The 22,054-nt window shown below is 38.9% G+C and overlaps 1 protein-coding gene across 1 annotated transcript in view; it reads left to right on the top strand.

The window, feature by feature from the left end:
- Positions 1–400: 400 nt before the first annotated feature.
- The window catches only part of itih3a.2 (inter-alpha-trypsin inhibitor heavy chain 3a, tandem duplicate 2), a 28,761-nt gene continuing 7,107 nt past the window's right edge, over positions 401–22,054 (top strand). Inside the window, exons 1-13 of the mRNA XM_067387488.1 lie at positions 401–531; positions 5,450–5,616; positions 5,726–5,830; positions 5,941–6,103; positions 6,208–6,318; positions 8,794–8,922; positions 9,014–9,130; positions 9,205–9,373; positions 11,597–11,713; positions 12,712–12,893; positions 12,988–13,173; positions 13,253–13,392; positions 13,481–13,635. Coding sequence (XP_067243589.1) covers positions 418–531; positions 5,450–5,616; positions 5,726–5,830; positions 5,941–6,103; positions 6,208–6,318; positions 8,794–8,922; positions 9,014–9,130; positions 9,205–9,373; positions 11,597–11,713; positions 12,712–12,893; positions 12,988–13,173; positions 13,253–13,392; positions 13,481–13,635 — 1,855 coding nt within the window. The 5' untranslated portion in view covers positions 401–417. The remainder of the gene's footprint in view (positions 532–5,449; positions 5,617–5,725; positions 5,831–5,940; positions 6,104–6,207; positions 6,319–8,793; positions 8,923–9,013; positions 9,131–9,204; positions 9,374–11,596; positions 11,714–12,711; positions 12,894–12,987; positions 13,174–13,252; positions 13,393–13,480; positions 13,636–22,054) is intronic.

Here is a 22,054-nt window from a genome sequence, read left to right on the forward strand (position 1 = left end):
TGGATTCGTTAAAAGAGATCTAGTTTTACTATCTTACATACTTTGGATGTCATATCTTTTTTATTATTATTAAGGCCTTTGGATAATATTACAGACATATATAGACAAAAATAGGATGCAGACAGATGTGAATGTTGCAAAAAGGTTATGAACATTATTGAATAGGGAATGAATGGTGATCTAGAAAATAATTTAGCTGGCCATCATTGGTCGAATTCTGCTGTTTTGGGTGGAGGTAGTGGGTAGACAGTGGAGAATGTACTAGATTATTGGGCATATTCACACACCCCTTTTGCAACTCTTACAGCACCTCTACAAAACACACAGGCACTCATTCATCTGTCTCTCTCTCTCTTCTCACTCTCATTTAAGAACATTAACAGGCAGAGTTGAAGTCAGTTCGGACCAGGCTTCACCATGTCTGCCGTGAAAGTCATGCTGTGGATGTGTTTGTGTATTTGTGTGATCCATACTGTTAAAGCTCAAGGCACTATGACCATCAGAGATCAAAACAATAATTCAGCAAAACAGGTAAGATTTTACATTATGTGCTTTACTCAAATCTACATAAAGAGCATAAAGCATTGTTTGTTTCCAAGCTGCTCTTTTCCAAACAATAAATGGTGGGAATGGTGACCACAGCTGTCAAGCAAGATTTTCAGTGAATAACACTAACTTTTGTTTGGTTTCCCCAAGCAGGAGTTACCAAATGGTTTGAGTGTTCTCTGAGCATCAAATGTTTCTATTTACAGTGAGTTTTTACAAGCGTTGAGCACTGTAGCCAATCATAATCATTTCTGTTCTGTGCATGAGCGCTATGAACAATCGGGGTACTAGTCCACAAGGTTTTAAACACTTTGTAAACACTCTATTTGTAAATAAGAGATTCATTGTACAATTAACACAGCTTTTAGTTGTTGTTGTTGTTGTTATTATAATGTGAGTTTTGAGCCTGCCCTTTGGAGATTGATAAGCCTTAGGCCAAGTGTCCACCAAAGCGTTTTTAGCCAGCTGAAAACGCCTAGCTGTGAGTGCTTGAGAGTGCTTCGGCAGTGCAGCATTTTTGTTTTGTTTTTTCAGTTGAGACTCTTTGTTGCTATGATACAGAATATCCACGGCACTGTTATTTGTAACTGATTTCGCAGATAATTTGTTTCAGACTAAAAATGTTGACACAATGTAGAGTACTTGCTATGTATGTTAAAAGACCAGCAATATTAATTTCTCATCCATTTTATTCCATTCTCTGCTTGTTGATGTCATTGTACAGGAAGAATGTTGTGACAGTTGGCTGATGTTGTATTTGTCCGCTATAAAAAACATTTTTGGTGGTACCAAAGCATTTTAGCCAGCAGGAAATGCCAGGATCTCTTCTAAAAAATGCCTTGCTGCGGACACTTGAGAGCACTTTTTACACATTTTATTTTATTTTTTCAGTTGAGATGCTTTGGTTGCTATGATATGGAATATCCATGAAAGTCTTACTAGTATCTGATTGCTAGTTTAGTTTTTATGAGATAGTTTGTTTCTGAATATAAAAATGCCAGTACAATGTAAAGTATTTTCTCTGGCTCTTGTTCTCTGGGTTGGGCTTTCTGGGATGGTCCTTAAATGGTTCAGGTCATACTTAGAAGGGATAGGTTATTATGTGAGTATCGGTGACCATAAGTCTGAGTGGACATCCATGACATGCGGAGTCCCTCAAGGTTCAATACTTGCACCCCTCCTGTTCAACCTATATATGCTGCCACTGAGCCAAATAATGAGAAAGAACCAAATTGCATATCACAGCTATGCAGATGACACCCAGATTTACCTAGCCCTATCACCCAACGACTACAGCCCCATTGACTCCCTGTGTCAATGCATTGATGAAATTAAAAATTGGATGTGCCTAAACTTCCTTCAGTTAAACAAAGACAAAACTGAAGTCATTGTGTTTGGAAACAAAGATGAAGTTCTCAAAGTGAACATGTACCTACACTCTAGGGGTCAAACAACTAAAAATCAAGTCAGGAATCTTGGTGTGATTTTGGAGTCAGACCTGAGTTTCAGTAGCCATGTAAAGACAATAACTAAATCAGCATATTATCATCTCAAAAATATTGCAAGAATTAGATGCTTTGTCTCCAGTCAAGACTTAGAGAAACTTGTTCATGCTTTCATCACCAGCAGGGTGGATTATTGTAATGGGCTCCTCACTGGTCTTCCCAAAAAGACCAAAAGACAGCTGCAGCTTGTACAGAACGCTGCTGCCAGGATTCTGAGCAGAACCCGAAAACATGAACACGTCACACCAGTCCTCAGGTCCTTGCACTGGCTTCCAGTTGCATTTAGAATTGATTTTAAAGTACTGTTGCTTGTTTATAAATCACTCAGTGGCCTAGGACCTCAATACATTGCAGATATGCTCATAGAATATAAACCTAACAGATCACTCAGATCATCAGGATCAACTCACTTAAAAATACCAAGGGCTCACTCAAAGCAGGGAGAGTCTGCTTTTAGCTGTTATGCCAGCCGCAGCAGGAACCAGCTTCCAGAAGAGATCAGGTGTGCTCCAACAGTAGCCACATTCAAATCCAGACTCAAAACACATATTTTTACCTATGCATTTGCTGATTGAGCACTGTGCTATGTCCGAACTGATACGTATTATCTTTTTATTCTTTAAATTCTTTTCCTGTTTTTATTTCATTTTTAATGTATTTTTATATCTTTTATGTATCATCATGATTCTGACTTTTAATGCATTTTAAATACTGTTATTTCTATTCCTTATGTTCTATTTTTATTCTTCTTCTCTATGTAAAGCACTTTGAATTACCATTGTGTATGAAATGTGCTACAAATAAAATTGCCTTGCCTTGCCTTGCCTTGTTTTAAATGATTTTGTTCCATTATTATGCTGCTTGTTGTTGTCTCTTGCCATTGTACAAGCAGGATGTTGCGGCTGGTCAGTGTGGTATTTGTCTAGCCCCCCCTCCACTGTGATTGGACGGCTAGGTAAACAGTGACAGTGATGAGCGTTGCACGCGTTTTACACAAAGTTCAACATTTTTCAACTATCGCCGTCTGGAAAAAAACACCAAGCTCTCAGCATGAAAAAGACGCTCAGCGCATCGTCATTCTGCTGCCTTTTTAAATACATGGCACTCCCTGTCATGATCCCTGTCTGTGTTCCCCGTGTTGTCTTTGTTGTTTGTTCACCATGTTTCCCTGCCACTCTGCTTGTTAGTTGCCATGGACACTTATTGGGCCACGCCCCCTTGTTAGCTTGTTAACTCGTTATCTTGTTAAGCTTGTTTGTTCCTGTGTATAAGTAGTGTCTGTGTCTCATTCATTTTCTGCGAAGTATTGTCTAGTCTAAGTACTGCAATTCTGAGTGTTCTATCATTTGTTCCCTTGTCTTTGGGTTTTATCTTTGCCTGTTTGTGGATTTCTCTGTTTTGGCCATAGACTGTAAAAAAAGATGGACGACGTGATGCCGCTTCCTTCCATAGTATTGAACTGAAGCCAAAATGGGCCGATGAATGGGCGCTGACACGTTACGCAATATGTAAAAAAAAAAAAGTTTGGAGCCTGGGCATTCGCAGAAGGAATCGTCAGTGGAGCCCGGAGGCGGAGTCGCGGTATCAAACTTCCGCCCAGACAACTGCGTCATCATTCATGTATTTTAAATAGAATATAAAAATTATATAGAATTTAAAATTCTACCTATAAAATAATAAGCTATTCTGTTTCTAGAGCAATAATACTTTTGAAACAGCAAAATTCAGTAGATAAAATCAATATAATATGCCACTAGAAACAACTCTAAATCGTCAGAAACGGTCCTGCCATTTTAAATCAAGTTCAACCAACGTTACAAGAGATCGATTGCTGTAATTAGAGTAGGCTATCAGTTTTGTCCTGCTAATTATTATTTTATACCCATAAAAATAAGTAACTGCCAGATAACGGTCACCTGCTTTTCCCCCGACATGGTTAACATTAGGTGTGTTATCTTAACTAATAACATTTAATAATTAGCTTATAACACCCATATTTAATGTTACAGAAAAAGGTTCAGTGATCCGTCAGATCCTGTAGGTCGGTTAGGACAGTTTACTGCTGTACAGCTCATTTTGTTGGTGTTAAATAACAAATAAATCGAAAATGAATAGTTAGTTAATACATCTTCAATCTCCCCTCGAAGCTCCGACAGTCCTCAGACAAGCTGTCAATCAACTTCGAATCATGACGACACGCCCCGTTTTTATAGCATTAAATTGCTAGCTAAAATCTAAATCATCACAAAAACGAACAATTGAATATATATTAGTGTGATAACAACTACCTTAAATGACCAAAACCATCTTTCAGAAAGTTTTATTTGAAACAGAATTAATTTTTAAGTTTTCACTGAAGTCTCATTCGACTGCATTGAGAGGGCGGGGTTTATGATTTGTACTGCATCCAGCCTCCAGGGGGCGATGAAAGAGCCCGTGGCTTTACTTTTAAGAACATATATGAGACACACCCGGTTTTGGCCTGTATGTTTCTGCCCTGTTGTTTGTTTGGACTGCCTTTTTGTGTATTTTGACATTTCGCCTGTTTTTCTTTTTACCTTGTTTGTGGATTTTCCCTCAATAAACTGCATTTGGATCTTCAAGCCTTCGAGTCACGGAGGAGTCACGTTACAAATATACTTGCCTTAGGAAAACAAATGCTTTGGACACACGATCTTAGTAATTATAAAGGGAGGGCTCTTATCTTGCTTTCTGTTTATTACCCATTCACAATCTAAATACAAGTTTAGTTTTTCATATTAAGTACACTGCAACGTTTCTGGATTGAAAACCATATTTAAATGCGCAATTGAATCAGAAACTGCGATGTTGAGTGATTAACCAACAGACAAGACAAAATGGGGAAAACATTTTTAATGTACTACTGTTTTTGCTCTGTTATCAAAATTGGTACAGAAAACTCATTAAATTTCGAGAAAAAAGTCAAGATTAAATGTTGAGAATAAACTCGTTAAATTACAAGAAAAAAACTTTAAATTTCGATAAATAAGTCGAGATAAAATGTTGAGAATAAACTCATTAAATTACGAGAAAAAAGTCGTTAAATTATGAGAAAAATTTTAAATTTCGAGAAAAAAGTCGAGATAAAATGTTGACAATAAAGTCGTTAAACGAGTACAAATTCGTTAAATTTCTCGTAATTTAATGACTTTATTCTCAACATTTTATCTCGACTTTTCGAGAAATTTAACGAGTTTCTTCTCGTAATTTAATGACTTTATTCTCAACATTTTATTTTGACTTTTTTCTTGAAATTTAACAAGTTTTTTCTCAAAATTTAACAACTTTAATCTCAAGATGGTTTTATTTTTTTATTATTGCTTGGCCCTAATCCTCTTCCGTAGTAGATTCTCTAACTTTCTCTTACTATCTTTCAGTCTCTCTCTCAGATAGAAGTGCAAAGTATGCGAGTGGACTGCAAAGTCGCCTCTCGTTTTGCTTACACAGTCATGACCACCAAAGCCCTGAACAAAGCTAACGCACCACAGGAAGTGTTCTTTGAGGTGGACTTACCCAAAACAGCCTTCATCACCAACTTTAGCATGTTAGTCCTCTTTTGTTTACACAAGCTATAAATATATTATACTTGCAACATTTTTAGAATGCCCCAAACCCACTATTGCCTCATGAAATACTTTGTGTTTGTTTTTCAGAGAGATTGAGGGCAGGATATTTGTGAGCGAAGTGAAGGAAAAGGAGCGGGCCAGGCAGCAGTATGAGAGTGCTGTGTCATCCGGCCAGGCTGCTGGTCTGGTTAAGTGAGTACATGTCAACGTCAAAGCTCTGGACTGCTGACAGAATACACATATTTGCTTTTCAGTATTTGCTAATCTCAATTACCAGATATAGAGTTGTTTTTGCCTTTCAGGGCTTCAGGGAGGCACATGGAAAAGTTCTCAGTGTCCGTGAATATCATACCCCAAAGCCAAGTCACATTCACTCTTACTTACGAAGAGCTGCTACAGCGGCATCTTGGCAGTTACGAGATCATGATAGGTGTCCGACCTAAACAACTGGTTCAGAATTTTGAGGTTTATCATTCGTTTCTCTCTCAAACTCTTTTTCTTACACATATTTAGTGGAAATATTTAAATATTGTAAACTATGTTATATCAGCCCTGTCTCTCATCCACAGATTGTGGTAGATATCTATGAACCTAATGGAATTGCATTTGTGGACGTCAATGGTACATTCATCACCAATGAGTTGCTTCCTCTAGTGAAGAAAACTGTTGCTGATAAAAAGGTTAGAACGAAAACTTTGCAACAATCCCCCAACACTGGTTAATTGATATGGAAGCCTGTTTATATCTTGGTCAAAGAAAAAAAAAAAAAACACAAAACAGAACAAAAAATTAAAAAAGCTATGGCAACTTTTTTGTAACTTAATTGTAAATATTTCTTATAATTGCAACAATTGTGACTGTATCTCTTAGATAAGCAATGATTATTTCTCAAACAATTGTGTTTTTAGTTGTTCCTTTATATGTCACAATTGTGAGTATACCTTAGACATCTTAATTTCTTGTAATTTCAACTTTATCTCGAAATTGAAACAATGTCTCAAAAAAAAAGTTCAGACGTTCACCCTGTTGTAAACCAAGGCTGGACATAAAATGCATTTTAAGTCCTATGTAGAATTAAATCCTGTTACACTATTTAGGCATACATGTACCTAGTCAAAGATAGGTGTAAAGTGAAAAGTCATGACTTGTTTGGACAATATTAGTTTCATGCCTGTGAATTATTTGTTACTTCAGATGTAACTACAGTATAAGCGATATATAGCAACCGTTAAAGGGTTAGTTCACACAAAAATCAACATTCAGTCATCGTTGTTACAAACCCGTAAAACCTTTGTTCATCTTCAAGATATTTTTTATGAAATCTGAGAGCTCTCTGACCGCTCCATAGACAGGAATTTAATTACCACTTTCAAGGCCCAGAAAGGTAGAAAAGACATAATTAAAATAGTCCACATGACTACAGTGGTTCAATTATAATTTTATGAAGCGACGAGAATACTTTTTGTGTGCAAAAACATACAGACAATAACATCACAGGTAGCTAATTGACCTAACACAAAATTTCTGTATATAATTATGTAGGAAATATTAAATATGAACATATATCTGGGATATTTATTAGCAGAATTTTTTTACATCAGAACAGTAGGCATATGCCTGGAAATAATATTTCCAATCTTTAAGTTCAGCCAGCGATATTTTGGAGTGGTAGCTTCACGTTATGATTTCATGAGCAATTCAGTTCTTTATTATTAGCAAAGTTTGGAACTATTGTGAATGGAGTCACACTATATTGCCAAAAGTATTGGGACACCCGTCCAAATCATTGAATTCAGGTGTTCCAATCAATTCCATGGCCACAGGTGTATAAAATCAAGCACCTCAGCATGCAGACTGCTTCTACAAACACTTGTGAAAGAATGGGTCGCTCTCAGGCTCTCAGTGAAGTCAAGCGTGGTACCGTGATAGGTTGCCACCTGTGCAATAAGTATATATTCTAAATATAAAAATATGAATTCTAAAATATAAATACTAAATATTCCACGGTCAACTGTTAGTGGTATCACAAAGTGGAAGCAATTGGGAACAACAGCAACTCAGCCATAAAGTGGTAGGCCACGTAAAATCACAGAGCGGGGTCAGCGCATCCTGAGGCTCACAGTGCGCAGAAGTCGCCAACTTTCTGCAGAGTCAATAGATACAGACCTCCAAACTTCATGTGGCCTTCAGATTAGCTCAAGAACAGTGTGTAGAGAGCTTCAAGGAATGGGTTTCCATGGCCGAGCAGCTGCACCCAAGCCTTACATCACCAAGTGCAATGCAGAGCGTTGGATGCAGTGGTGTAAAGCACGTCGCCACTGGACTCTAGAGCAGAGGAGACGTGTTCTCTGGAGTGACGAATCACGCTTCTCTGTCTGGCAATCCGATGGATAAGTCTGGGTTTGGCAGTTACCAGGAGAACGGTACTTGCCTGACTGCATTGTGTAAAGTGTGAAGTTTGGTGGAGGGGGGATTGTGGTGTGGGGTTGTTTTTCAGGGGTTGGGCTTGGTCCCTTAGTTCCAGTGAAAGGAACTCTTAATGCTTCAAAGCAAGGTCCATAAAGACATGGATGAGCGAATTTGGTGTGGAGGAACTTGACTGGCCTGCACAGAGTCCTGACCTCAACTCAACAGAACACCTTTGGGATGAATTAGAGCAGAGACTGCGAGCCAGACCTTCTCGTCCAACATCAGTGCCTGACCTCACAAATGCGCTTCTAGAAGAATGGTCAAAAATTCCCATGAACACACTCCTAAACCTTGTGGAAAGCCTTCCCAGAAGAGTTGAAGCTGTTATAGCATAAAAGGGTGGGCCAACTCCATATTAAACCCTATGGATTAAGAATGGGATGTAATTAAAGTTCATGTGCACATAAAGGCAGGCGTCCCAAAACGTTTGGTACTATAGTGTAACTGCAGTAGAATGTGTCAGGGTGGAGACGCATCATCTACGATGGGCAGAGTTGAGCCTGGTCGTATTTTTTATTAATTTTTTTTTTGGTACAACAGGTGTAAATATTTATCAGAAGGCTGGATGTAGCTAAGTCCAGCCTAGAGATCACACCCAAGTTTTTAACATTCAGATGGAGCAAACAACCCCTGGAGAATAGGTCCTAACCATGCTCATAACACTGATAATCTATGGTCCTCCTCAGGCACATGTGTACTTCTCTCCTACATTGGATCAGCAGAAAAAATGCTCAGACTGTGAAGGGACATTGATTGATGGAGATTTATTCATCAAGTATGATGTGATACACCCACAGGATATAGGTGAAATTCAGGTACAATATCAGCAAAACCATTTTTTATAATGAATATTGTTCTAATCATGCATTATTCAGGTGGTGGTGTTCTTGTGTTTCTCTGTTTCAGATAGTAAATGGCTACTTTGTGCACTTTTTTGCTCCAGATAATTTGCCACAAATACCTAAGAATGTGGTGTTTGTGATAGACCGAAGTGGCTCCATGGAGGGAGAGAAGATGAAACAGGCAGGTCCAACAAATACTTTTCATCCACTTTCCTTGTTCACACATTTAAGTCATTGCTGATTATCTGTTGGTAGACTCGAGAAGCTCTGATGACCATATTAAGTGAACTGCATGAAGAGGATTACTTTGGGCTGGTCACATTTGATGATATTATAGAGTCTTGGAGACCATCGCTTAGCAAAGCTACACCAGAGAATGTGACGGCAGCAAAAGATTTTGTCCAGACTATTAAAGCAAGACACAGTAAGTATGAAGTGAAACTTCCTACTGTAAACACTGCTAGCTGAAATTATGGCCTAGCTGTTAGAACTCTCCCGGAAAATAATGATAATTTTCATCTGTTATTTTAGCAACGCAATGAGATTTCTTTATTTGAATGAATTCGAAGGAATTAATGAGAGAGATTGTGAGTGGGAATTGCCTGTAAACATCTGTATGTAAGTGTTAGCGAACTGCAATAGCAAAGCTATTTAAAAAAATTAAAAAATAAATAAATAAATCATAAGGCAGAGTTTGAAAACCAGTTTATATGCTTCTGAATATTTCTGTGTGTGGGCAATTTCTTAACTAAAGCTTCCAGCTCCAGAAAAAGCTGAGTTTTTCTGCAAGTGCACACATCTGCTTCATAATAAGACATTAAAATGCTATCTTTGTGGGCAAATGTGACCGTCGCCTTGTGGCTTGGCATTCCAATGGGAATTGTATATATGTTTACACGCAGGTCAGGGGCCGTATTCACAAAACATCTTAAGGCTAAAAGTAGCTCCTAACTTGCTGATTTAGGAGAAACTCTTTAAAATAATGGGCGTGTCAGTCTTAATTTTAGGAGTCCTAAATTTTTGCTTTAAGAGTATTTCACAAAGCATTTTAGCGCTAAAACTAGCTCCTATATCTGCAAAACGCTAGGAATAGTCAAGAGCACTCCAAAGTCACTAAGACCAAATCACAGACAGTCCTAATCCACTCAAAGACACTGTACAGCATTGAGGCAATAGCGATAGAGCCTTGGGTGCTGAACCTTTTCTTCATAAATGCAATACATTTTGATTTATAGATTTGAATCTACGATGAGACGCCAAAAAAAAAAAAAAAAAAAATTTATATAAATAAATAAATATCGTCTGATTATCTGTGGCAGTGGTTTTCATGAGTTCACACTTACAAATGATTGAATAGAGTAAAAAAATATATATAATAAGCGTATTTGGTGTGCTGTCCAAGGAATTTAGCCCAAACCCAGAGTTCTCCTCATATCGCCAGCCGAGAATGAGGAGCAGGTTGGCGGAGGGATGCAGAAAACTGTCGAAGTAACTATAGGCGAGTTGGCTCTTGTCTGTGTATATATTCCACCTCTCGAGCTGATTAGAAAGACTGTTTGAATGTGTTTCTCTCAAACTTTGTTTATAAAACATAATTTAACGCTTGAATTCTGCATTCCCTTGAGATAAAAAAATCCAAGAGGTGGACAATTAACTGTATATACTAGTTTAATTACTGACACTTAGCTTACATTTTAAAACCTTTATGGCAACAATATGGCAATTTTATTTTGACTATGGCAACATTTTTATTAAAAATGTATTTGAATAATGCAACATTTGTATTTTAAAAACTTTATTTTAATTTGGAAACATGACACCTCATTCTACAATATTTCTATGATTAAAAAACTGATTCCTCCCCCATCAGCCAATCACTGTGTGTTTACTCCATAGCAACGAGATCAACCATGCCCTTACTCTTAGCTTAAGACTTCAGTCTATTCCTTAGTAAAAGTTGGTCTTAGCAGCTTTGTGAATAGGTTTTAAGAGAAAACTCTTAGCTAAGAACTTTTACTGCTATTTAGGTTTTGTGAATACGACCCCAGATCTCCAGATTTTGGATATGTATCTGATTTCAATTTTATTTGGAAGTGGCTCAGAACAGATGCAAAAAAAAAAAAAATTTGGATTTTGTATTGGACAAAATTGGATTTTGGATTTTTTTTTTTTTTTGTGCCAGTGTAAACGCTGCCCTAGTGCCATGGTTCTCATGTAATGCAGCACAAGATGCCTCTATTTTACTGTAAATTACTGTTTTTATCTAGTTGTTACGGCTGGTGGTGTAGAGATGAGGCAGATAACAGATTTCCACAAACATATAAGACTTTAATATAAACAAAGGCAGAGTACACCAAACTAGCATCTGACAACAACGAGAACGGACAAGGAGTGAATGGGAACACAGGGTATAAATACAGATGACTAACAAAGTGAGCTAAACAAGGTGATGGGATGATTAACAAGACACAGGTGGATCAAATGAACTAATCAACAGAACGGGGAAACTAGGTCACAGGGGAAGACAAACATGGGGCTCTGTAACACTAGTCAGTACTGGTAAAATATTCACTGCATAGAATACCACACATTAAATGCCAACATTACTGCTGTTGTTTTAAAACATTCTCTCATATTTTTCCATTAGTGACTGATATAAACAAGGCCATTTTGTATGCCGTGGACATGCTTACCTCAGAAAAAAGCGACTACTTCCCAGACATGTCTATGATCATCCTACTGACTGATGGCCAACCCAGTTCTGGTGTGTATTTTTTTTCTATTGAGAATACAACACTGTTTTAAACGCTTGTTTTATTGGGCATTGAATATGTTTTAGAACACGGGTTTTCAAACTGGGTACCGAGGAGTGCTAGGGATTTATAGAAAAAAAGGGTTAAATAAATAAATAATCTTTTGCAGCCTCTTGCCTTTGAGCACATATTTTTAAAATTCTGTGTTAAAAGAAGTTCAATTTTCAAAGCATTTGTCAAAACACAAGCAGGTATTTGCCTCTGCAAAATAAACTTGTATGATGATTGTGTGTTTCTAAAAACATCTAGCCTAACAGCATAAATGTTGAATAAAGAGAGCTGCCACTGTGTATGATGTCCATTATGCTTATTATTTGATTATTAGTAATGTTGAGAAAAAGAAAAACACTGTCCACACCTCTATTACGGAAAACTTTGGCAGCTTAAGTCATCCATGGTTACATATTGAAAACACTATTTGTTTTATTGCTTGTATTTTTTTGTCTTGTATTTAAGTTTAGTTTGTTGAAAAATACTTGACTACACACCATTGTTTTAAATGTATTATTATTATTTTTTTAATTATTTAAAAAATATATTTTAAATGAAGTAGTTAATCAAAAATCAACATTGTGCACTGAGGGCCAAAAAGCATAAAATGCTAAATGCATAAATAATAATGATAAAAACAAACATGCTGATACATACAGCATCGACAGCTAAATATTTTTGTAATATTAAATCGGGAGGTCAACGGCAATTCCCAGCCCTAATAAAAAGGCCACTTATTTAATTTAGGAAACAACACAATATCACGTTAGTTTTCTCTCCAGCAGTATAAAGAGGTTTTATGAAAATACACAGTTGCCTTTATATTTTAGGAAGGCTGTCAAGTAGATTATTATATTGTAGGTCCATGGCAACAAAAAGTTTGAAAACCCCTGCTTTCAAAACTCAAATCTTCAATTATATCGATTTAACAATCTGGACTGAATCATGTGTGTTTAAGGGCAGCAAAATCCATCCATAATCCAAGAAAATGTCCATAAAGCTATTAATGGAAGCCTAAGTCTCTTTTGTTTGGGCTTTGGCTATGATGTGGACTACAGTCTCCTTGATAAGTTGGCCAAGCAGAATGATGGACTCGCTCGAAGGGTCTATGAGGACTCGGATGCTGACCTTCAACTACAGGTAGAACTGACAACCGTATACTGTCCAATCTTATATTTAATATGTAACCAGATCCAGGTAATAGCCAGGTCCTGAATTATTTCCTTCTCTATAGGGTTTTTATGAAGAGGTGGCTAGCCCACTTCTCTTTGAGGTGAATCTCAATTATCCTGGCAATGCTGTAACTGACTTGACACAAAGTCACTTTAGGCAATTCTTTAAGGGCTCTGAGATAGTGGTAGCTGGACGCCTACAAGAACTTGAGACTAACACCTTTCAGACTGAAGTATCTGCACATGGGGTAAGGGAGGCACTATTAGTTGTTGAATAAAAATCAGTTTGATTGTACTGTTCCATAAGTGCCATACATCCAATTTCAGTTGGAAGACCAGTTTGTGGTCAAGAGTCGAGCAATCACTAAAGAGTGGGACAGTGTGTTCCCTGAGCATGACTACATCTTTGGCGATTTCACAGAGCGACTGTGGGCATATCTGACCATCCAGCAGCTCTTGGATAAAATGTCAGCGTGAGACATTTGCCCTCAAATAATTCAACTATTACCTGAGAATGACAAAAATAATACAATGTCCAATACAATTTGTTGACAGAGAGACATGCTCACCAGAGGACAAGGAGAATGCCACAGCTGAAGCTCTAGACCTTTCTCTAAGGTACAACTTTGTCACACCACTTACATCCATGGTGGTCACCAAACCACAGACCGAAGATGAAGAAATGCTTGTAGCTGACAAGCTGACTGAAGGTATTTGTAATTTTTTTTTTATTATTATTATTTTTTTAACTTTGAAGCCATAGTCCACCCAAAAATCAATATTGAGTCTAGGGCGGCATTATTATGACAAAAATCATAATTGTCGATTATTCCCTTAAATTGTAATTGCAATTATTAATTAAGATTATCACAATTACATTGAATGATGTTTTGGACACCTTTATACCATTGTTTGAAGAAAAAAAAAAAAACTGCATGCCATATGTTTTGTAAAAATAAACAAGCTGAAATTTTTTTTTATCGCTTTTCTATAGCATTAATTCTCAAATGTCAACTACACATAGGTTTGGTTTCTTCTCTAAATAAAAAAGTAAACATATGCATGTAATAATAATAGGGCTAGGAACTTTGTTATAACTAGCCACCAGTGTGGTTCCCCGAGAATGAATGTTCCCATAGGGCGATTTTCCTGGTTGCATTCTCACCCCCAGTAGGAACTCTGAAGTGACATAGTACCCATTAAGCACACTACTTTGAGCTCAGATTATAAAAAGAAAAAATAATGTATTTTCCTACTTGATGTCTTAACCAATTGATGTGACCGTTTGTTACTTCATACCTCCTATAATTTCAAGAAAATCAGACCATTGCACACTGAGATATGGGTATCTATGTGTTCACACTGTCTGGTGGCCATTTTGAAAGCTGTCTGAAAACTTTCACCAAAAGAGGACCCTTCTAAATGTGCATTTTTAAGGTGGTTAAGCCTTTTCTGGGGGTAGTTATAACTGCTTACTGCAAAATTAATAGATTAATAGGGCCCTAAAATAGGGCCTACAACTTCAATTACACATGGCGCCAGCAAGTGGTTATAACTCAAAGTGAAAGCGTACACAACCGAACTCCAACATGCTACACAGGAGGCCCAGAAGGCCTACAACTTGCAAACACATGGCACTGGCCAGTGGCAATTATATCCACACCAGCCAGCAGGCCATGCACTCAGTAAAAAAACAGCTTTTACTCTTAAAGCAAGAGGAGTGCATACTCCGCCATCATACTCTAAGAGAGGCCTGACCTAGGGCCTACTCACAACCAATGGCAGTGTACAGTAACCACACAGAACTGTGCCAACATGTAATGTGAAAGGAGGCCCAGCTTCAACAACACGTGCCGTCAGCTAGTGGACATCCTGACCCAACCAGCCAGCAAGCCATATACTCAGTAAAAACACCTTTAACTCTTAAAGGTGCTAAAGAGGTTCTTTTTGTCGACTGAGTTTTTTAAATGAACGCATGGGTAAGAACAACACCCCTCCTTCACAGCTCATTTAGAGGGAACGCCTCCCAAAACTCGTGCACGAGTATCGGAACACGAGTGTTTACCACCGGCATTCGCTGTGTTTTTATGCCGGGCACACATTTAACGACTAGCTAAAACATTCTCACTATGCTGAACATACAGCGATTGTTTCCTGATCCTGAAGCAGATTTATATACTATCACATGGAATTTGAACACCGACTGTAATCACAGACTGAACGCAACTGGCTCTGACTGGATGCGTTTGAGCGCGATCAGTCATAAGTATAAATTTACATTCATAATCGGCCTTACACTTAAAGCCGCGCACACACTTAGTGGATTCATTATGTCGGACTCACCGCAGGTGACTCATAATCTGCAGTTGTTACTCCTGTCTCCTGACAAAAACATTGCATGCGGCGCCTGTGGAGTGTGGAAAGTTACTGGACCGCACAGCCATGCGTCTCTCACATGGATCGTCATGGCAGTGATTGACAAGCCAGAGGGCCAATCGTTTACGCGATCATTGGCTGATGTTTTTAAGGCCCTACCTCGTGCACAGATGATGTATATTAATATTATTACTTTCAGTGCACCTTATAAATAGTATTTTATCAGTTAGTAAAAACAGTTTCAAGTAATATTGCAAAAATGTATAAAACAAAACTTTCTCTTTAGCACCTTTAAATAAGAGGAGTACACACTCCGCCACAGTACTCGAGAGGCCCAACCTAAGGCCTACTCTAAACAGAGATCGGCGCAGCTGATGGCGATAATGGGTCATACAAGACCAACACAAAACTGTGCCAACATGTAATCTCAGAGGAGGCCTAACAGTGCCTACGACTTCAGCAACACGTAGCGCCAGCTAGTGGTCTTTAAAGGGAACCAATCTCAAAGGGGACCAGCTCTAAACCCAACAAACAGTTGTGGGTAACTAGCTTAACACAACCTGAGCTAAGTCTACACATTCCAACAATTATACAATCACAGCGGGTACAATGAGATGCCAACATGGTCTAAGGGAGGCCTAAGAAGGCCTACTACCTCAAACAGACACAAGCATAACCTGTGGCAGTGCTAACTAATTGAGCAAATTCATGACCATAAACCAACAACACTTGTAAACACAAGTTGCTAAACTGGAAGGAGGCTAAATTCATTAGAGCTTACAACTCCTACAGTATATTGCAATATAACTGTTGTGGCAAGATCAAACTAGCGGGAGCTAACAAGAACCAAACTGAAACTGAGGTTCTCTACACTCAACCTGAGTATGCAATCCAACAGGTGATGCACTCAGCGAAACACCACAAACCCTAACTGGGGAGTACAATAAGTCACATTGCTTCTAAATAGAGGCTTACCCAAGCCTACAACTGTGAGAACAGGTGCTAACCTGTACCAGCAGTAGAGTAAAGCTCACATACATGTAGGGCAAAAGCTAGAACCCAAAGCAAACACAATGCTTTGTAATTACATACTATCCTAGAAAAAGGATGAATTCTCTCACTAAACAGATTAACACAGATCTGTACTGAACCCTAGAAAAACGGCGGCTAAAAAGCTATCACCATAACTCAAACTTGAATGTTAATTCAAGGGGCTCAGGGGAAAGACAAATTCACAGCATGAATAAGTTCAAGAGAGTGGGGCCTAGCATACACTGCATAAACTTATCTACACAAAGATAAGGGCCTACCACCTGAGAAAAGAGCATCAGGGAGGCTAATAACAGCCTACTACCTTAGCTGTTCACCTTAACCATTGCACCTACAGGGCTCAACGCTAAGGATTTTTTCACACTGGCCCCGGGCCATCGGGCAGTCCTTATTGTCAAGCCCTGACCTAAATAAACAAAAGGAAAAATGAGCATACAGCCTCACAACTCCCTCAGGAGGAGGCCAGAACTAGGAACTATACAACCTAACAAGGGATAGTAAATAAAAAGAGTGATTATAACAATAAACACCTTACCTTAGCTCTAGCCTAGGCCACTAAGCAGTGGGCGTGCAGGGCCACACGCTTGGAAAAGCCTGGGCTTCGCCTCTGAATTTCCAAGAAAAAGGAAATAAAGCAATGCTCAACAAGCAAAAAATGACCAGGCAGCCGATTAAGGCCGACCTAGACATAATAACTGAAGTGACGAGTACTAACTCAAACTACTCTAATAAAACACTAGATGAGAAGCTACTCTAACAAAGGTGGCCAAACAGCAGCCCTTTTGAGGCCTGCACAATATCATTCTAGTCAACCTATCAACTTCAGTTTGCCCAAAAAATCCCTATTCTTTTTACAGTTACATGCTCAGGAAAAACTATACAGGAAACACAAGGTCTACACATTAAAAACATAAATATAGACCCAGCTTACCTTCCTGCAGCTCGAAGACCGAAGACTCCTCCTTCCCATATTCTCCATAAAGAAGGATGGAATCTAGGGTTCTTTAAAGCATAAAAGAGCCCCTTCACTATCAAACCAGAAGGCAGGCCTTCAGAAAAGTTCTCATCATGGGCCCAACCATCAGCCTGACTGTTTAGAAGCGCCTGTGCATGTAAACATTATCCAAAAAGCCTTGGGAGGCGGAGGAAGAAGGGACGAGGGCAGATGTTATAGTTGGACTTCCTCCTTGAATCCCGCCGCTTTTGCAACTTGCTCCTAGGAGGAGGAGGCGCTCGAGCAGCGACACTAGACTTCTGGCCCGGCCTCTGAGCCTCAGCTCGAGATGGGCCAGGACCTCCCAACTGTCTGGGCACAGAACCAGATTTGAGTGGGATGCAGGTCTTAAACGCTGCCGAGTGCGCCTTCGCCTCCCTGAACTTTCCAACCACCGCCTCGATGGAGGTCCCGAAAAGTTCAGAGGGCGAAACCGGGGCATCAAAGAGAAAGCCCTTTTCTTTCTCCCCGATGTCTGCCATGTTCAGCCACAGATGTCTCTCCGTGGCCACCATCGATCTGCCAATCGATGCGGCGGTTTGTTTAGTGGCTCAGAAAGCAAGATCTGTGGTGCGGCGCAGCTCTTCCACCGCTTCAGGGGACAAACCTTGCCCCTAATCCAGATCCTTCAGCAGATCAGCCTGGTAGGCCTTCAACACTGCCATCGTGTGCAGGGCCACACCCACTGCCACATATGCCCTACCATTCAAGCGAGATGTAACTTTAAGGGGCTTGGATAGCAGAACCGGAGCTTTTAGTGTCTGCGCGCTCCCTGTGACGAGATAGTTTGCAAACATCTCGTCAATAGGGGGCATCGACACAATCATGCTGGCTCAATCCCTCCACATCAGTGAAATTCGCCCCTGATGCAGATGAATGCGAGCCAAGTATGGGTTCTTCCATGCCTTCTCGATCTCAACATGGAGATCGGAGAGGAATGGAAGGCTCACGGGAGTTACCGCGTTAAGGCCGGAAAGGAACTGCTCGTCAAGCCGACCGCGTGTGGTTATTTTCCTAACATGCTCCCAAGGCAGCTGCAGCCTGCCAGAAGCACGTTCCATAACCTGCAGCAACTCAGCATACGCTGGGCAGGGAGGCTTGGAAGAATCAGCAGGCTAACTTGCTTCTTCTTCAACTGACATCTCCTGCTCTCTGGGGCTAACAGCAAGAAGTGCACTTGCTGCTGAATCCGATGACGTCATCATCATCCAGGAGGTCATCCTTGTCAGCCGCCGGGGGCTGAGAGAGATTTACACCTTTTTCAAATTCCGTGGCGAGCTCCATCTGCAAGCCCCATGATTTTAGCCGCCGCTCAGCCTCAGCACGAGCGGGGCCAGAATCACCGGTCACAGATGTTGACATCTCTCCCCTCGAGAAGAGAGTCAAATGAGAACGGAGCGTCTTCATAGGAAGACGCTCACAGTTAATACAGACAGCGCCCTCAAGCACTGTCTGTGCGTGCTCCCCGCCCAGACAGAAAACGCATAGGCTGTGTGTGTCCTCTGGTGTCAAAAATCTTGGACACGGGTCAGCACACTTCCTAAAATGTTTGTCAGACATTATTGCAGAAAAATTCCTTACCAGATTTGATCACAAGGCAAAGACACAACAGTCCCGAAAGACGAAAAGAAACTGACTGGTTCTCTAGGCACTCCTTATATACTTCCGGGTCACGCTATGATGACGTTATAGGCTGTAGCCGGCCAATGGTATTGGAATAGTTTGATTCTTGGCTTTCAGACATCGTTTCACGTGTGACATTCCCTGTAGCATTTCAAACGCAGAGTAGAGTTCCCTTTCGAAAAGGAACTAAAAAGGTTGTTAAAAATAAACAAGAATTTTTAATATAACGTTGTGAGCTTAATGGCAATAGGGGTATGCTTAAAGGGTACAAAAATGTACCCATTAAGCACAGCCAGACTTTTTGCATTTAATAATGTGCATCTTAACTGAAATGCTTTTGTCATTCAAAATAAAATAAAATATTATTGTGTGAGAGATTAATATATTATTTTAACATAACTTCTTGTACTGAAACCAATATCATGTCCACTAAAAATGTCTCAATGTAGATTTTGGTGAGCTTAATAGGTACGTTTACCCACAACTGCGCTTGATGTTGTGACTTTTATTTTGACAGCACTGAGAACAGCTCAGCCAGAGCCTGAGCTCACAGTGCTCGCATTCTCCGTCTTCATTAGTTTCTTCATTATGATGTTTAACAGCCCTGTCTAATACATTATTAGATAGAACTACAAAGAAAATAGACAGTATATGAAAAGTGTTAGCTTTTGCTGTGTGGTTGATGCTCAATGTCTCAAGGTGAGCAGAAATGCATAACTATGTTTCGCCTGGTCCACTTAAAGTAGCGTTGGATTTTCTCCTTAGTGTAAGGTTGAGAGGTCTATCTTTCACTGTTTTCAATGTTTGTATGGTTAGTTATAGACTTGGTGCACAGCTTTTTAAAAATAGTGGGTGATGGTGTTTCGCATTCAATTGACCAATCGTCAATCACTGGTAGTTCCTTTTGTGCTGGGTTAGACCTTTTACATGTTTAGTAGTTGTGATTCACCACTTGCAACATGAAAATGCTCTAAACACGCCTCTTAAGCACGCAGAATAATGTAAGTGAATATTTTTTGATGTAATCACGCCTTTGAACGATTACGAAATTGCGGAATTCGTAATCACGATTAGAAATTCGATTAATTGTGCAGCCCTAATTCAGTCATCACTTACTTATGGTCATGACGTTCTAAACCTTTATGACTTAAAGGGTTAGTTCACCCAAAAATGAAATTTCATTAATTACTCACCCTCATGTCGTTCCACACCCGTAAGACCTTTGTTCATCTTCAGAACACAAATTAAGATATTTTTTATGAAATCTGAGGGTTTACGAAGCACACATAGGCAGTAACGCCATTGCACCTTTTGAGGTCCAGAAAGTAAAGTCATCGTTAAAATAGTCAACGTGACTACAGTGACTCAACCTTAATGTTATGAAGCAACAAGAATACTTTTTGTGTGCAAAAACATATGACTTCAAATAATGACTTTATTCAACAATTTGAACTCAGTTGACGTAGTGAACTCATTGCAGGCTTCCGTGTTTTAATGACAGAAATTTCATTTTTGGGTGAACTAACCCTTTAACACTCTGAGGTCTGAGGTATCACTGGCGATACAACAACGTTTTTTTTCTTACCAGTGTGAAAGAGACTCTGTCAATGTTGCACATACAATTAAGAGTTATAAACCATTTTAATCTGTGGAATATCTTTTATTTGTGTACACTCAGAGTAAAAACAAAATGTTGTGCTTTTTGTAAAATAAAGAAAACATGCGTGATCTGTCGTCTCCCTCTGAACGAAGTCCAATCTAATAGTTTTCAGAAAATGAACTGTAACTTAGTGAATACTAAATGACACAAAAATGAGACTTATGTCTAAAAAAACTTTGATATGTCAGGTTTTAAATTGTGTAAGTCAAATCAAAAACAAAAATTCTGTGTTTATGTAATCTGCATGAAAAGAGAGCCATGTCAGAAGTCCGTGATTCAGCTCATTATCTGCTAATGCAGCCACGCCCCACGGAGCCAGCGCTATTCAGAGGCAAATTCAGTCAATACATGCATACATCATCTCAATCGTGTATTTATTGTCTTGAAAATTGTTTTGAATAGCTATAGTTAGCGATCTCTAGCCTCTGTTAGTTCAGTTCCTGGAGAGTCACATGACCTGTTCTTCTTTAGATAAATTTGTGGACTAAAGGTGTTCAGAGCGCCCTCCGGCTGCAAGTATGAATTGAAAACATAGTATCTAGCGCTTATAGTGATGACAATAAATACTGAATAAATATTACTCCTCTGTATAGAAAATTGACATACATATGAGAATCCATCCATATTTCTCCAAATGTGCATGCTTTTAGCTAAAAGCCTATATGAAATGCCACAGAGGTAACATAATTGTTCAGACACTTTGCATCACAGAAATACATTATATTTTCAAGAATATAATAGAATACCATTATGTTAAATTGTAATAATATTTCACAGTATTGTTGTTTTTTCTGTATGTTTGATATACACCATGATGAGCTTGAGACATGATCACAGAGGGTTTTTTCACAGCCTACCTGACTGAAAGAACTCATTAATATGCAAGTCATTCCAGGTCTTTATGCAATTCTTTTGTCTTCTCAGGTGAGAATCACACATTATTCATGATGATTCACGCCTCCACGCATACTGTGTTTCTTGACAAAAAGTACAAAATTCAAATTTCTCTATTGTATTTATGAAGGAGCAAGCAGCATAATTTTTACATCATTCTGAAGAAAAAACTCTAGTCTACAAACTCCAATACCCAGAAATCTTGTGAGAACATATATATTATTTTTTTGTCCTTATATCAGTGACTTAAGACAAACATGTACATACATGTTTCTCACATATTATTGTAGCCTAGTTTGTGCTGAATACAGTGTAATGACACTTTTTCCATTAATATGTCTATGAACAACTGAAAAAAGCATAAATGTCAGGGCATGTCAAAACTTCTCCAGGGCCCCGAAAATCCTCAGACCCCAGAGGGTTAATATCATTTCCCTTTCCACGTAAAGGTATTAATAATATTATTATTAGTATTGGTATTACAACAATAATAATATTAGTACAACACTGGCCCAAAAATGTGTGACCATTT

The sequence above is a fragment of the Chanodichthys erythropterus genome, chromosome 6, assembly GCF_024489055.1.
Source record: "Chanodichthys erythropterus isolate Z2021 chromosome 6, ASM2448905v1, whole genome shotgun sequence".
Classification (NCBI taxonomy): domain Eukaryota; kingdom Metazoa; phylum Chordata; class Actinopteri; order Cypriniformes; family Xenocyprididae; genus Chanodichthys; species Chanodichthys erythropterus.